The 17062-nt window shown below is 44.3% G+C and overlaps 1 protein-coding gene across 2 annotated transcripts; it reads right to left on the bottom strand.

The window, feature by feature from the left end:
- Nucleotides 1-12332: 12332 nt before the first annotated feature.
- Nucleotides 12333-15531, bottom strand: LOC146865645 (zinc finger BED domain-containing protein 6-like). Of its 2 annotated transcripts, XR_014976672.1 has the most exons (3): nucleotides 13240-13327; nucleotides 12938-13044; nucleotides 12333-12456 (listed from the first exon to the last, which is right to left on the bottom strand). XR_014976672.1 is itself a non-coding variant. In XM_085640757.1 (2 exons), the coding sequence occupies exon 1, from the start codon at nucleotides 15450-15452 to the stop codon at nucleotides 13923-13925; it is 1530 nt and encodes a 509-aa protein (XP_085496883.1). In that variant the 5' UTR covers nucleotides 15453-15531; the 3' UTR covers nucleotides 12827-13044; nucleotides 13240-13922. The 2 variants fall into 2 exon arrangements, 1 of the variants encoding a protein (XP_085496883.1); XM_085640757.1 differs by lacking the exon at nucleotides 12333-12456 and having other exon boundaries at nucleotides 12827-13044; nucleotides 13240-15531.
- Between the last annotated feature and the right edge of the window lie 1531 nt (nucleotides 15532-17062).

Below are 17062 nucleotides of genomic sequence, written 5' to 3'. Positions count from 1 at the left end.
CTGTACATAAGTACTTTCTTTAAAAACATACATATCCTCCAGGCTCTGTGAATATCATCCAGTAATTGCAGCATGAGAAAGGCTGGACGACATTGTCTCAAACCCATCTCCCTCATTATTGGGACAAGCCAGACTTTCCTCAAGTTACGATAAAATTTACAAAATAAAAGAACATGCATAGTCGATTGCTCTGAACAATTGTCACACGGGCATGGGCCTAAGGTTCGTGACCAATCATTTATACATGGAAAACTCACGAGCCTATGATAGATATTACATCTAAAACGGGTTAGTAGTAATCTATCATAGCCACCTGGTACAAATAACAAGTATGACTGAATATTAAAAGAAGATAAAATCGATTGATTATGCTGAACAGTAGGTTTAGTACACTCCTTAGCTAATCTTATAGTATCTAAAAGAATCATTCCTTGTTTTTTTAATTCCTTTCTAGAAATCGTGTGCATAGTACCCGGAGACTTGTAATACTCTGGGTGGCCAAGATCTGTCATAAAATGTTTAATATATCTCAGCCACGGAATCAGCAACGCTCCTTCAAGTTTCATACTATCAGCTAAAATGTCCTGATTTAGCTTAGTCTCTGCTTTGGACCATATTCTGTGCCACAGCAGAATAGACTCCATTTTTATCAAATCTGAAATGAATGGAAGTCCCAGCTCTGCGTGGAAAATGTATGCTGATGTACTGCTAGGTACAGCTAAAATATATCGCAGGAAGATGTTTTCCACTGTCTGGAGTAACTGCGTATCCACAAAACCCCATATCGCCGCTCCGTACATGGCTGCTGAGACAGACTTTCCTTTATAAATCCGCAATAACTCCCGTGGTGGTCTTCTTCCCAATTTCTTTGCAAAATTGGCTAGTGCCATTGTTGATCTTATTTATTTATTTTTATTTATTTATTTAACTTGTATGGCGCAACAGCTACCCAAATAGGGTTTCCCGGCGCCTGGACGAAACTACTGAAAGGAAAGAATTTATTGGTTGAAAAGCCAAGTTTTAAGACCACAGCGAAAGTGGGAATAAGACGGCTCTCTGCGCAAGGCGAGAGGAATCGAGTTCCAAAGAGAAGGACCCAAGACAGAGAAGGATTTACCTCCCATTCTTGAGAGTTTGAACCGAGGTACATCGAATTTTTCGAGTGAGGAGGAGCGAAGGGGACGAGTTGGGACATACTGACAGACAAGAGTCTGTAAGTAGTCAGGTGCTAGGCCCCACTTGATTTTGTGCATAAAGGAAAGAGCTTTGAACTCAACCCGCTTGTCAATACGGAGCCAGTGCAGATCCCGAAGATGGAGTGAGATAGAGGAGCATCTAGGAACTCCGCATAGGAGACGAGCAGCGGAGTTTTTTACAAGTTGCAGCCTACGGGAAACCGCCTTGTTAGCACCTAGAAACAAAACGTTACCATAGTCCAAACGTGACGTAATAAGGGCATGGTCTATGGTTTTTTGGGTGTCTTTAGGCAGCATCCAAATGATTTTACGCAACCACTTCAAAATAGTAAAACAAGTGCCCGAAACTTTAATAGCTTGATGGTGCATTTTCAAGGTATCATTGATGAAAAATCCCAAGTTCTGGACATGGTCAACGGGACGAGGGAGAATACCCAGCTCGTTCGGCCAGTGACGAGCACCCCAAAGATCTTTCTGCTTACCCAGAATAAGGACCTCAGTTTTGTTTGCGTTAAGCTTTAGATAGTTGTTATTCATCCAAACCGCAATTTGACGTAGGCCCGACTGGAGAACAGAAACAGGAGAGAAAGAATCGGATTTGGAGAGTGAGAAGATAATTTGGGAATCATCAGCGTAGGTGAAAAGGGATAGGCCAGCGTTAACAGCAATGTCCGACAGAGGCCTAACATATAGATTAAAAAGCAAAGGACTTAAAATGGAGCCCTGAGGGACTCCAAAAGGGGAAGGAAAGATGTTAGAGCTGTCCGACGCAGAAAACACTTGAAAGGTGCGATCAGTGAGAAAGGAAGATAGCCAGTCCAGGGCTGAGCCACATATTCCAAAGGATTCAAGAGTGTTAATTAGGATAGGGTGAGAGATAGTGTTGAAAGCCGCGCTCAGATCTAAGAAAATGAGCGCTACTGTCTCACCAGAATCCAATAGGTGGCGCAGTCTTTCAGTCACGCCTAAAAGTGTGGTTTCAGTCGAGAAACCAGCACGGAAGCCGGACTGGGAAGAATGAAGGAGATTATTAGTATCCACAAATTTGGCAAGGTGAGTGTGGATGTGTTTTTCTAAAAGCTTATAAAAGATGGGAATGAGAGATATGGGACGAAAATTAGACAGGACTTTAGGGTCGGCAGCAGGCTTTTTTAACAAGGGGACTACCATGGAGTGCTTCCAGATTGGAGGAACGATAGAAGATGTAAGGGAAGAATTTAGAACTTCCATGATCACCTGGAGGTGAGCGGGATCGAGTTGTTTCATTATGGAAGCAGGTAAAGGGTCATTGGGAGAACCCGATTGAATAGTACCAAGAGTGGAGATAAAAGTTTCCAGTTTCAAAGAAGGCCAATAGGACAATTTAGGAGAGACACTAAAGTGTTCTTGAAGGGTATCGATCGGAATTGAAGGGGACCTCGTGCATTTAAGGGGGGAGTTAGCAATTTCAGAATGGATAAGTTCAATTTTATCCGAAAAGAATTTAGCAAGATCATCACAAGATTGCTTGTTAAGAGGCAAAGGTTTAGCTATGGTCTGAGCGCCAGCCAAATTTTTCACTAAGCTAAACAAAGTCCTAGGGCGATTTGTAGCAGTGTTAATGGTGTCACAGGTGTAAGCAGCACGTGAGGATTTGCATAGATCATGGTAAATTTTTAGAGAGTTTTTGTAAGCTACTTTCAGATCTGGGGCATAATTTCGCCGCCATTTTCTTTCTAGTGCTTTGCATTTGGATTTTTCGACCTTAAGGCTATCAGTAAACCAAGGTGCAGGCGGATGGTGATAAGTTGATTTTTTCTTAACAAGGGGAAGACATGCTTCAACAGTATGGGATAGCCAATTTTGAATGATTTCAGCAGAGACAGGTACCTGCATAGTAACAGGGGGTGTAGATTCCTTTAGCAGGTTGTTCAAGGCATTAGTATCTACTTTTTTCCAGTCCCTAGTAAAGACCATGGACTGTGGGAAAGCTGGGAGAAAAATATCAGGGGCCTGAATTTGAAATTTCAGTAGGAAATGATCCGACCAAAAAATAGGTAACGCAGGTTCACACACCATGGATGTAACATTGGAAAAAATGGGATCTAAAAAATGGCCTGCTTTATGAGTGGGACCAGAATTACAAAGAACCAGATTCAAAGCGAGGAGATCAGAAATGAGGTGGGACCATGTAACATTAGCAGTGTCTTCCAAACGGAGATTTAAATCACCAAGTAGTGAGAAATTAGAGGAAGTCAGAAGGAGAGAGGAGACCACACCGGGCAAAGAGGCCGACCACAATGAAGAGGAGCCAGGAGGTCGGTAGAGCAACAGCCCTGAGAAAGAAAAATTAGGAGTAAGTATAAGTGTAAAACGTGCGGCTTCGCAGTTGGGAAGATTGATGGATTCTAAGTTGCATTGAAAAGCATGTTTATAAATAACAGCAATTCCCCCGCCCAGCCCAGTGGTTCGATCCAATCTGGCGATAGCGTAATTGGACGGTAGAGCAGTAGCTATATCTGGGCCAGAACTGTTATGGAGCCAAGTCTCGGTTAAAAAAAAAGCGTCTGGGGAATCTTCCAAAAGGAGATAAAAAATGAAGCTTTTATGCTTCCGCTATCTCCCTCCACAACAAACGGGATAGCCTGTGGTGGAACGGGGAGTGGGCGGGTCAAGAGACTAGCGAATGAAGTTATGTGCAAAATGGCAATCAAACAAAGTAGCAGCAGAACAATCTAAAGACGATCTAAAAACACAATATGAGCATTTCAATAAAACAGAGTATAGGTTAAAATAAAGAACTACACATAAGCAGGGCGCTACCTTTCCAGCGCGCGTCCGCTACGCGGGTCGACAGGCAGTACTGATAAAGCCTGTTAAGGATCACGTGTCAGCATAGACAATGGAACCCCGCCTCCCCGTAATGGACCAATCAAGGTTCTTCCGCTATCTCCCTCCACAACAAACGGGATAGCCCGTGGTGGAACGGGGAGTGGGCAGGTCAAGAGACTAGCGAATGAAGTTATGTGCAAAATGGCAATCAAACAAAGTAGCAGCAGAACAATCTTAAGACGATCTAAAAACACAATATGAGCATTTCAATAAAACAGAGTATAGGTTAAAATAAAGAACTACACATAAGCAGGGCGCTACCTTTCCAGCGCGCGTCCGCTGCGCGGGTCGACAGGCAGTACTGATAAAGCCTGTTAAGGATCACGTGTCAGCATAGACAATGGAACCCCGCCTCCCCGTAATGGACCTAATCAAGGTTCTTCCGCTATCTCCCTCCACAACAAACGGGATAGCCCGTGGTGGAACGGGGAGTGGGCGGGTCAAGAGACTAGCAAATGAAGTTATGTGCAAAATGGCAATCAAACAAAGTAGCAGCAGAACAATCTAAAGACGATCTAAAAACACAATATGAGCATTTCAATAAAACAGAGTATAGGTTAAAATAAAGAACTACACATAAGCAGGGCGCTACCTTTCCAGCGCGCGTCCGCTGCGCGGGTCGACAGGCAGTACTGATAAAGCCTGTTAAGGATCACGTGTCAGCATAGACAATGGAACCCCGCCTCCCCGTAATGGACCAATCAAGGTTCTTCCGCTATCTCCCTCCACAACAAACGGGATAGCCCGTGGTGGAACGGGGAGTGGGCGGGTCAAGAGACTAGCGAATGAAGTTATGAGCAAAATGGCAATCAAACAAAGTAGCAGCAGAACAATCTAAAGACGATCTAAAAACACAATATGAGCATTTCAATAAAACAGAGTATAGGTTAAAATAAAGAACTACACATAAGCAGGGCGCTACCTTTCCAGCGCGCGTCCCGCTACCTTTCCAGCGCGCGTCCCTTGCCAGTATAAGTTTTTTTGGCCATAATTGTACGCGACCAACGGTCACAGCGATCAAACAATATTCCCAGATAAGCAAAGCTGGGTGTATGCTCTATTTTCTGGCCCTCCAGGTACATATCCCTACATTTTTGGCTACCAGGGCCACATCTCATAATGTATGTCTTTGAGGTATTGACCTTGAGATTTAATTGGCCCATAAACTTGATAAAACTATTTAAAACCCTCTTTAAACCTATTTGGGTGCGTGACATTAAAACTGCATCATCTGCATATAGAAGTGCAGGTAAAGGGCGTGCCGCTATTTGTGGGAAATCGCAGTTATCCTTAATTAAGGCATCGCAAAGGCCATTAATATAAAGATTAAAAAGAAATGGGGCCAGGACACACCCTTGCCTAACTCCCTTTTTAATGGGAAATGGGTCCGTTCGATCTCCTCCAATCCCAAAACGTACCCGTGCCCTTGTGCCACTGTATAAGCGTCTAAGAAAGAGGACTATGTGCACATCTACCCCTAGGCGTTCGAGTATCTCATAATTCCTCATGCCTTACAGAGTCGAAAGCAGCTGTTAAGTCGACAAAGGCTAAGAAGAGTCTGCCTTTTCTTACTCGCATATATTTCCCCATTAGAATAGATAGGTTTAGACTCTGTTCCACTGTACCTAATCCAGCCCTGAAACCATATTGTATATCAGACAGAATATTATTTTCCTCGGCCCAGTCATTCAAGCGTTCCAACAATATACGACCGGCCACTTTTGTCAGGGCATCTAGTAGAGAAATGGGCCTATAACACTTTGGGTCCTCACGATCACCCTTTTTGAAAATGGGGAGAATAGTTGATTCCACCCATGTTTCCGGAAAAGGGGCAACGCAGCTGGCTGTTAGGACCTGAGTGATAATTGGCCCCCACAAGTCAACATTGAATTTGAAAAGATCTATGGGGACACCATCTGGGCCTGGCGCCTTCCCCCTCAAACTTGCAGAAAGTGCGCGATTCACCTCCTCCAGAGTAAACCTGAGGTCAGCATAAATAGACTCAGGGTTACTAATAGTTTCCTCATAAGCACTACGGGTGGGCGGAATTTGCGAAATTCACTTTCGCAAACTATTGTGAAAATGCTGAAAATCTCCGCAAACACGCCAGAAATATCGCGAAGACGCAGAAGTTTTTTTCCCGCCTGTTCGCGGTATTTTTTGCGGGATCGCGGCTCGTCAACTTACCCATGCGGTTGCTCACGGGTGCGGCCATCTTGTTTTCATTTGTCCCGCCCTCTCGCGATGCTTACTTCCTGTTCCAGGTCGCGCAATGCATGTTCGCTGCCGTTCGCGGTAAATATTTCCTGTTCGCGAATGCTTTTACTTGATCGCGTTGCTTTTTGCTTGCTCTGGGAGAAAATATTGCACGAACTTGCGCACGTGGTCGCAATGGGCGCGGCCATCTTGTTTTTCACTCTATTGCTTCTGGGGCCTGATTTTGAATCCTCCCTGCATCTTTTCAATCCTTTGTTTAAAGCCACTTTTTTTTAATCTTTCTTATTTATTATTTCTCTAACTATTTTCCTGCTTCTATACTTTTGGTTTTTGTCACTCTTTCTATTGCCTGCTATTTATTTCCTTTACTTCTTTAATTTTATTACCTTTTCTTTCCCGCCCCGTCCCAGAACCATGTCAAAGGGTAGTAGGGCTCGCCGTCGCAGCCAGAGCCGCGACCACCTTCCTTGCGGAAGGCGGCACCCACAAGGGGTGCAGGCACAGGCCTTATTTGGGGAGGTGGAGTTGGCTGCACTCCTTTTCTTTGTGCAGCGACACCTCCCCTCAACCCTGGCAGCAGGTGGCAGGCCTGGGTCCGGGTACGGCCTCCGGGAGCGTCGGCAGCGGTGGGGGAAGGTGCGCCGGGCAGTGTTGAGCTGCTCTGGGGTCCGGCGCACCCAGACGCAGTTGACGCACCGGTGGTCCGACATGCTGGACCGTGAGCAGGACCTGTTGGACCTGCTAGGAGTGGAGGTCCCGGGGCTTGGTGAGTAACTATTTAATTATTACTACTTTGTGTCTGTTCTTCTGCTCTGTGTTATATATTAAGAATATCTTTTTTTTCTTCCAACCAGCTAGAATGTTGCTGCTTACATTCCAGGTTAATTATGTTTAAAAGTCTTCTGTGATTATGACACAGGTGCTCCTCTGCGCTACTACTAATCTTACTTGTTTGAAACTTTGTGTTTACGCTCGCTTAGCGTGATTCTGTTGGAGTTTATTTTAGAGAAATTAAGTTACGTAATGCTACAGTGACTCTAGTCCACTCCTTACTTTGTCCTGTCACTAAGAGATAGGGGCGGATTGATACTTAGGTTTAGGTACTTTGTATGAGTTTCTAATTTGTTAGTGGTATGCGTGATGCCCCCTCAGTTATGTGATGTGCTGCTAGTACGCCAATTTTTATTAGAACCTTTTCTAGTTTGTTCAATGAGTGGTGGTAATTGGCTTAGCACTAGCAGAACATCAGCATCAATCAATCATCCCAAAATTTGGTGTATACAAAAAATTTAGTCATGTGTCCTCCATTTGACCATATGCATTGTTGAGGAATAAAAGAAGTGGAAATGCATACTTAATGTACAATTGGCATGCCTGGAATAGGTGGGCTAGGTCGGGTGGTACGTCGTACTTAGGCTTAGTTCTAACTTAGTATTCTGGAATCAGGATGGAAGACAGGATTACTGTTGATAAATAGTAACTTAAGTAGTCGAATCCCCCAATACTACTTGACCAGATGAGATCGGTCAATTTAGTTATTGCAATTGTTGTTTACATAAGTGTTTTTTGACCGTTCTTTAAAAATATTGTATTTGTTTGACACCATCCATCAATGTTTGTCTCTTTCTTATATCTTTCCTGTTCATCAGCACCCAGGGGCAGACAGACAGGGAGTGGGCAGTTGGCGGGACAGTCAGAACACCACCACCAGGAGGACACCAATGAGGGCTCCTCTGCTGGCCCCAGTAAGTCTTCTTGTTTTTAATAATATTTCTTATTCCATAACTTTTACTGCACCATATTTTTCACTAACTATTGTTTCAGTTTCCCAATGCTATTTTTTACCAACAATTATCCTTCGATCTGTACGGTTTCAAAAATCTTGTTATCCCTGCCTCTGCTATGATGACTCTCAGTACTACTACTACTATCAGTCTGTCTGTAGTGTAGTAGCTAAGCTTGCCCAGTTGGCCAGTGCCACTCTTTATTTGAAAGGTTGTAATAAAACTCAGATTCACCAGTAGCTCTAGCCATTGAGTCCAGTCTTTGTTAATCTTGATGCTTTGACAATTCACAGCAACAAATGCCCAACCAGATTTATTACTATTTTGATTTGATAGCCTATAGGACATACTACTACTGTTGTAGGGATCTTGCACATACAGACCTTTGCACAAGAAAATAGGATGTTGGTGATGGTAGGTTGGACCTTCCTCACACACCTCAATCAGAAATTCAGAACCCACCACAATCCCCTGCTCGACTATAGTACTGTCTTGTCATAACTATTAGGTCTCCGAACCCTCCCCCAGGATACCCAACAAGTAGACAACCCAGAACATAACACACCCAACCTCTCAGTCGTGGAAGCAATGCACATGCACACCCTTCCTTTAATTTGCTCACTCGTGTAAGTTAGTCCACACTAAATACCACCAAGTCTATGTAAGTTCAAAATGTTTATTTTGAATTGAGAAGCTCTGTACATTGTTCTATTATATAATGCAGCACCAACCGGAAAATCAATAACATTAAAACAATAAACATTGTTACACTTACTTACAGTTGGGAATTAAATCATGATAACTGAACAGTGGTGGAAGGCAACACCACCATCCCCTAGGAATTTAGTTTATATAAATGTATAAATGAAGATCTCTGAGTGAAGGGACCCCTCACCTTAGAAGAACCTAGTACTGGTAGTTGTTGCATCATTCATAAGCTCTGCAAAGCTCTGGTTCTGAGAAGGGAATCTTCCGTCTGTAATGCGAAAAATGAAATGGTGCGCGTTAGTATATTGCAACTTGCAAGCATTTCTCAGCCGTGCCAAAAAGTGTAGCATTTATGGATAAGCAATATGGACTAACAGTACACCAGTACTTCATAAAAAAGAGGCTTGTTAATGTTTTTGTTGACCGCTTGTACGCAGCGCGTAGACAGTAGCAGTGTGAGGTAGGTCATGTGGGCTCAAAGGTGTCTTATACAAAAATCTGCAAGGTAACGTCACATGTGCAAAAATAAAAGACACAAAGGTAAAATGGTTGCATGGCTCTGCTAACTAAGCAAAGGCTAGAATGACCCTAGTGGGGACCATATATATAACTATTAGTGTCTACTCTACTACTACCTGATTTGTACTAGTGATGTATGTTAGTTTAACTCATTTTTCAACCTTGCTACTGATCAATAGGGGCAGGTGTATATGACGCCTAATAAATGTGTAATGTTTTCTAGGCGCACTACCGACCACCATTGCCGGGGCCAGCGAAGGAGACGCGGAGGGAGAGGATGCGGCAGTTGCTGCAGATACCGACGATGGAGCGGTAGGGGGAGTGGCAGCACCAGTGGCGGGCGGTGGTAAGTTAGATTCATAATCCTTAACTATTGTTGAACTTGACAGTACACTTACTGCAAGGGTGTACTGTATGTATACTATACTGTTGAGACTCAGGGCCCCATTAGGAAAGCGGGCGTATTGCCCCCGCCGGGCCGGCAGTATTCACCGCCGACACCGCAGGGGCAAACCTCCCGCCATCCCTGTAGAAAAGAGTCAGACCCCCCCACATGTCGACCAGGCGGAAAAGGGTTCAATATGGTGGTGGTGTCTCTCTGCACACACCGCCAGCCATATAATCTGCATTTTGGAATGCCTTTGCGTGGCGGTATTGCCGTTCGCCACGGAAAGGTATGCAGACATTGCAGAGTATGCTTGGGGGCCCCCATGGAGGGTACCTATGCTATGGTACCCCCCCCCGCCTTTCAAAGCAAAACGTGACAGGCTCCGCGCAGGGCCTGTCATGTTGTGCATGGAAAAGCAGCACAACATGTATTTTTAGCATTGCTTTCGGCACCGCCAACCAGAATGTAAAAAAAAAACAGGATGCGCCCGCCACTGTGCCGGGCGCATCCTCCTAATTGTCCCCACATGACCCACACCCTTTTTAGCGTGAGGATGGCGGGCGGACAAAGTCTGTCTGCCATCCGATGTCCTAAGTAAGTATGAGTTCTTGTGAACGTTTGAAGAGTGAACTAGAAGACTAGGATCCCTTTAATTCGCATAGGAGCGGGAGTATTGAGTAACCAATGGCCTCATCTATCTGATTTCAACTCCGCTTTGAAAGTTTCACGGAGAAGGTGCACTGTTCAACTAAAAAGTGAAAGACGGGTGGAAGGAAGAAGGACGGCCGAGATTTAAAATGTCATGTACTACTGTGCTTTATAGTGCTACTCTACCATGCCACTATGTGTATAAATAATTAACTTGTCTTACTGTTTTTCTAAGAGTATATTTTACAATTGTCTTGTTTTTTTCTTTTTGATACACAGCTACTCCTAAACTCAATCGTAGGGAGTTGGCCGCCAAGGCACGGCACCGGAAGCTGGAGGCAATCCAGCGTGAATACCGGCGGCTGGTGGTCTTGGCAGAGGAGGAGGAGGAAACTGCAGCAGCACTTGAAGCCTCCTCCAGTGCCCCGGGCGCCAGCCACCGCCCTCCAGTGGTATGGCGCCACCATCTGGCGGCTCCCCGCCGCCACAGCAATGCCATCTCTGGTGCCCCCCCACTGTGGCTGCAACTGCCGCGCCCTCAGAAGCCGCATCGCCCGTTTAGAGGAGCAGATGCGTGTCCTCCTTCAGTCCCGCCCCACACCTTAGTCCCTGTCTTCTGCCCCTTTTTTAATTCTTGTTTGGGTGGGTGGGAACTGGTTTGGGCGTTGGGTTTTTGCTTTTCGGACTACTATTTTCTCCTGGACTTTCCTACGGACATTGGTTGGGGTTATGGAGGGGGGTGGGTTAGCTTTTGTGGGTTTTTTGTTTATTTTTGTTAGGGTAAATTAAATATATTTTTCTACGTTACATGCAATGTTGTTACTGTTTTGTAGTGGGGTTACTGTTTTACATCACACTGTTTCCTTGCTGGTGCAGGGCCGCCCATAGCCAGTGTTTGATTTAAATAATTGGCTGACTGTGTAAGACACAAACAGATAGATGCGACACCCCTCACTGATTGACTTGTCCTACTAGTACTTTCAGTCTCTCCTCTAGTCTATGCATTCTTTATCAACATGTCCATTATTAATTCTGCCTCCCCCAACCTTCTCTCTTACCTGTGCTTGATGTTTAACTTAGGCACAGCAATGGCTGCATGGTGAAGATGGATTCCTTTTTCTAACATGCCATGATTGGGGTGGTGGTGGTAGTATAGTAGTAGTAGTAGACACTGGCAGGGCAGCAGCATTTGCAAAGAAAGAAAAGGAGACAGTCAATCGCCTTTGAGAGACTGTTAGAGGAGTAGTAGAATGAAGTACAGTACAGAACTTACCGAGCAACAATAATATGCTAAAATATTTTACAACAAAACATAATGGTGGTTGGGATAGCTTACTAGACAGAGTTACAAACTATAGTTGTGTCGAGTCACTTGACTAGGCCTACAGCCTAACAGTTAGTGCTTTGTCTGAGGAATGACAACAAACAAATCCAATCAATGCCGGCAATTAATGCTGAGGTATATGTTCCTTTGTTAAATAAAATAACCTCAAAATATCCTACTCATGGGTGGGCAAGCGGAGGAAGATCATCGCTCTGCCTTGAAATTGAAGTACTGTTGCTTTCGCCACATCCGCCCCAGCAAGCGTGTGATTAAGTATTGGTGTACATATAATTTAGTCACACCTCGACAATAAGTCACACAGCCCGGGGTAAGAGGGTTAGGGTTTGTTGAATGGATGGGAAGGGGGTTTTGGGAAAGGTTTGACATTGAAAAACAGTATGCATGGACAAACAAACGACAATCTTTGAAGATTACCATATCCATATGTTAAGGGAGAAAAAGGAAATGCATGCATGATGATGAGAGACTTGGATTACATACACTTCTTGTTCTGTTGTTCCGGCCTTAATACTTTTACAGATAGCAAATAGAAATGTTAAATATTGGTAGGGAAGAATCGTAAACAGAGAGCAAACCTAATGATGATAATAACAACAACAAGAACACACTGTTGTAAAGATTGTATACAAAAAAATGATTCAAATTATTTAAAAGAAGATAAAAGTTGATACTGTTTCTGTGTTATCCTGGTAAAAAATGTGGACTGGATTTACATCTCGGCATTCCTCTTGGTCCTCTCGTCCATCAATCTTGGGTGTGTCACCACTCGCCACTGCCCGGCTGGAAAAGAAAGTCAATTTATTGAAAAGGTAAGTGTGCATTGTAATGTTTTCCCAAGTATAGGGCAAGGCCCGGCCTGTAATTATAGATGGAAAAACAAAAGGGAATTTGAGAAACAAAGTTGAAACAAATGCACAAGTTATGGTGTAGTGCAAAAAGGACACTTTCCGAGTTGGCATGTATGCATCATCTCTACTCTAGTCTGTTTCCAGCATTGACCTTCAACAATAACAGGAGAGAGCAGGCCCACGGTGACAGGCCTGACGGCACGTTGCTTAGCAGTAGCACATCCTACGTTTAGACTTTAGAGTACTTTTTTTTTTGAAGAGTTGGACAAAGGCAAAGCACATTATCAATTCCAAACATAGCATTTTACAGTTTAAGTTAGTAAATCAATGCACCGCAGTCATCCTACCGCTACACTCTATTCCACTTCTACACAGACATTTGGGTCTGCTGTGGTTGTTGTTGACGTGTTTACCTTTAGGCTTTTAAGTTTTATGTCACTCATGAAACGTCCTCCTGACTTGTTATTATTCCATCAATCATCATCTCCGATACTTTTACTGACTGACTGTGAAGATCGGCCTGCAGTAGAAGTAAAATTGTTATTACACAACAAGAGTAGAAATATTATTGACTTGAGTCAGTCTTTAGTGTGTACAGAAAGATAGATTACTAGTACACTTTGACTTCACTTTGTGCACAACAAACAAACAACGAAAACACAAACACCAATTGCTCAGAGTCAGGTGTCCAATGCATGCCATTAATTGTCATTACCTGTTCCTTCTCATCTTAAGTTAACGGGCCTTCTATTTCGCCATCATCATCATGGACGGTGCTGTTGTGTCAATCATACTCATTGCGCAGATTGAGTGAGTCCCCTTCCTGTATTGAATTAAAAGCAATGTATCACCAGGCTGCAGGAAAAGTACAAATTTCTTATTTGCAAGAAGAGGAAAATTCACCTTGAGTTAAGTTTAGTGTGTACTGTAGAAAGATGATTAGTGCACAATTACATAACTTCATGCACAACAAACACAACAAAATCATTCAGTCTGCGACTCTGTGTCCAATGCATGGCATCAATCATTACCTGTTCCATCTTATTTTCAGTTAATGGGCAGTCTCTCTCGGCTCTGAAAGGAGGATAGCTATAGTAGTAATCTGATTCATGCTTCACTTATTTTGGCGGGAGTAGGAAAGTTTGAATTTGTTCTTCTATTTTATCCAATCATCATTCATGAGGGCAATGGATTTGGGCAGGAGATTCAGTATGATGGAGCGGAGGCGCTGGATTCGGAGGACTGTACTGTCAAATTGCAGACACCTCAAACTTGTATATTAAATAAGAAGAGTAGAAGACGGTGGTAATGGATTTGTTGTGATTCACAAGTTTGTAACCGGAACGACAGACACACAAATAAAGGGGGAAAAAAGGGAGGAAGACAGTAAGTGCAAGCCTAATTGTCAGGGAAGTATAGCTCGTCCTCAAACTCTGGGGGGTCAGCCAGTAGTAGGTAATCATGTGAAACACTACTTCCGTCACCTGAGCCGCTGTCCTCATCTTCCTCCATTGCTTCATGTATTGTGTAATTCGGTGGTATGAAGTGCTGATTCATTTTGATCATTGTTAACCTCTCCACGTTTTTGGGCGAGAGACTGGTCCTTCTCAATGTTACAATGGAACCAGCAGCACTGAAAACACGTTCGGAAGAGACACTTGCGACAGGGCAAGCCAGATAGCTTATCACCAGCCTGCTGAGCATTGGCCATTCAGACCTTTTCCTATACCAATACTGCAATGAGTTTTGATCAATGTACACCTCTGTTGGGTCGTCCAGATAGGCCTGGACCATCCGCTCAATGTTCAGGGGTGCTGCTGGTAAGCTTTCGGGCTCTTTTCTCTGTGCATCAGCACTGTGCTTATTATTGCCTAACTGTACATACCAATCGTCTAACGATTGTACTGGGCCTAATGATCCAGTTATTGTTGCTGTTGTCGATAGTGATGGTGAGTGTTGTGATCCAAACGCACTGCCCTCAGCCGACGAAGTTGCACTTGATCCTGCATGCCCTGCTGCAGTACTTTTTGTGGGTTGATCTTGCGGGCTTTTAATTAGCAGCCGTTCGTTTTCCAACTTACTGGCTGCTTCAGCTATACAAGTTTTGTAGCGGGCAACATCAATCTCTGAAAAAGCAAAGAATGTCTTTATTCCAAATTTTGCACGTGGATCCAGAATTGTGGCACAAATGTAATGTTCTTGTGACAAAATTTTATTTTGTATCCTTGCATTTTCAGCTAAGCGACGGGCTAAGCTCTCCACCAAGTCATAGGCTTCCCTTTTGTCCTCTACACATTTGTATGATTCAGACACCTTCTTCAGCTGATGCTCTAGCATTTGCAATAATTGGATAGCTTGGCCCATTGTACAGTCCTCCTTGCTGACTTCACGTGTGAAGACCTCAGAAGGACAAAGCATCTCAGTCAGGCATTTAATTAAGCTCCATTGCTCCATCTCAAGGTTCATGCCTTTAACAGTAGGATCCCCTCTTCTTTTCCAGATATATTCATGGAGTGACCTGTACTGCTCATCCAGACGATCAAGCATGTAATACGTTGAGTTCCAGCGTGTTGCCACCTCCTGGATGAGTGCCTTGACTGGCATCCTATTTTCATGTTGGATGATCCTCAGCTGCTTCCGAGCTTTAAAAGAACGGCTGAAATTAGTGCATATTCTTCGGCAGATGGCCAGTAAGTTGCTGACTATGGGTTCTTTTTTCAGAAAGTATTGAACTATAATGTTTATGCAGTGCGCCAAAAATGGAACCCTGAAACAGGAACCAAGTTCCATGGCCTTAAGTACATTACTGCCATTGTCTGTGGCAACAAAACCAATACTAAGCCCTCTTGGCCGCAGCCATTCCAAAACCTTGCTGCGAAACTCGTCAAAAATGTTTTCAGCCGTATGAGATTTCTCCATGGCGAACATGGCTACAGTTGCATGTTTCCGAGTACCTTTAAAAATCGCAGCTGTGTCGACAGCACCTCGTGCAGATAGCTTATCTCTAACCCCCACAAAAGAGACCCAGTGTGCAGTGATGCACATGTAATCTGTGGCTTGGCAACTGGTCCACATGTCTGTTGTCAGGTGGATATTGTGAACAGCACTCTGCTGCAAAGCTTTTCCAACCAATTCCAGAACATCATGATGTAGTGCCGGAACAGCAATTCTTGCGAAATAGAACCGGCTGGGAACCTTCCATTTAGGGCAGATGGCTGACACAAATTCAAGGAAACCCACCCCTTCCACAAATGAAAAAGGAAGAAGGTCCAACGATAACATTTTAGCCAGCTTCGCATTGTACAACCATGCCGTTGGGTGGTTGCGTTGGAACTGCCCCTCCAACCTAAGCATGCTCTCAATGATAGGCTGGATTACTTTCCTTTGTGGTGCTTTTTTCATTAACCCACTTAGGCTCAACGACACAGTTTGTCTCATTGCGGTACTCTGTCGCCTTGGTGTCACAGCCTGACTCTGAGTATGGCTCTTACTGCGGTGCCACTCAGATGTTACTGAGGAGGATGTGGGCGATACCACTGCACTACTGGAGGCAGGGCTAGAAATGCCTCCCTCTTCTTCACCTTCCACCGCAATAATATCGCTCCCTGATTCTTCCTGACCAACTTCAATGGGTTGAGTTTTTCTACTTTCTTTAAACTGAAGTAGGTGATTCTCCCAGACTATAGTGTGGTGTATTCTGAGGTGACTTGCTTGGCCTCCGGTACCATAGTTTGTTCCAAGCTAACCCCGCATAACAGCATGTCAACAAATTGAGCATACAGCAATGCTCTCCTCCTTACTGCTAACAGAAAAGAAGTCCCAAACTGGGGAGGAGAACTTTCTGGCACTGCTGGATGTGCCACTTTCAATACCAGATGAACTGGTGGGTGTGCTTGAAATGTGACCCTGTGCACCTAGACTGTGACTTTTACTACCACTACCTACTGAAATGGTTGAGCTGGATGTAGGTCCCTGCCGGGCCTTGGAAAATATGGCAGCTGGAGGTAGTGGTGGTGTAACCTGTGTTGGTGATATCCGTGCTACATCCTGCTCAGTAGCAGCAGTCTGGATAGGGGGAGAATGTTGGTCTCCAATCCCTTTGGGGCGGGAGTAATGTGCGTGATGACTGGCTCGTCTTCATCAACATAACCCCCCTCTTCTACATCTACCTCCATAACATAAAAGTTTTTCTGGGACCTTCCTTTTCAGAAGCATTGTCTTGTGGCGTATATCACTCTCAGACTGAGCTGGTGGGTGCCAAGTGGCATCACGATCATCAGAAGCGGGGCTTGAAGAAGAAGATGATGGACTAAGCCTCCTTTTCCTTGCTGGTGGTCTGGAAGACAATAGACCTTCTAAAACAGTGGTTTGACTTTGCTCCACTTTGTCTGCAGGAAGCTCGATTTCCTGAAATGCCCCTACGTCAGGAGCAACAACTACTATGGTGGGCTGTTGCGGCTGCTGCTGTTCTTGTTGCGGCCGCTGCTGTTCTTGTTGTGGCCGCTGCTGTTCTTGTTGCGGCTGCTGCTGTTCTTGTT

The sequence above is a fragment of the Triturus cristatus genome, chromosome 2_1 (assembly GCF_964204655.1).
Source record: "Triturus cristatus chromosome 2_1, aTriCri1.1, whole genome shotgun sequence".
Taxonomy (NCBI): domain Eukaryota; kingdom Metazoa; phylum Chordata; class Amphibia; order Caudata; family Salamandridae; genus Triturus; species Triturus cristatus.
The sequence above is the reverse complement of the archived record's forward strand: the minus strand, read 5'-3'. Positions and strand labels throughout refer to the sequence as shown.

Bases quoted from the DNA above. Each gene is read 5' to 3' on its own strand.
- LOC146865645 (XM_085640757.1), bottom strand. From the start codon at position 15,452: ATGTTCGCCATGGAGAAATCTCATACGGCTGAAAACATTTTTGACGAG.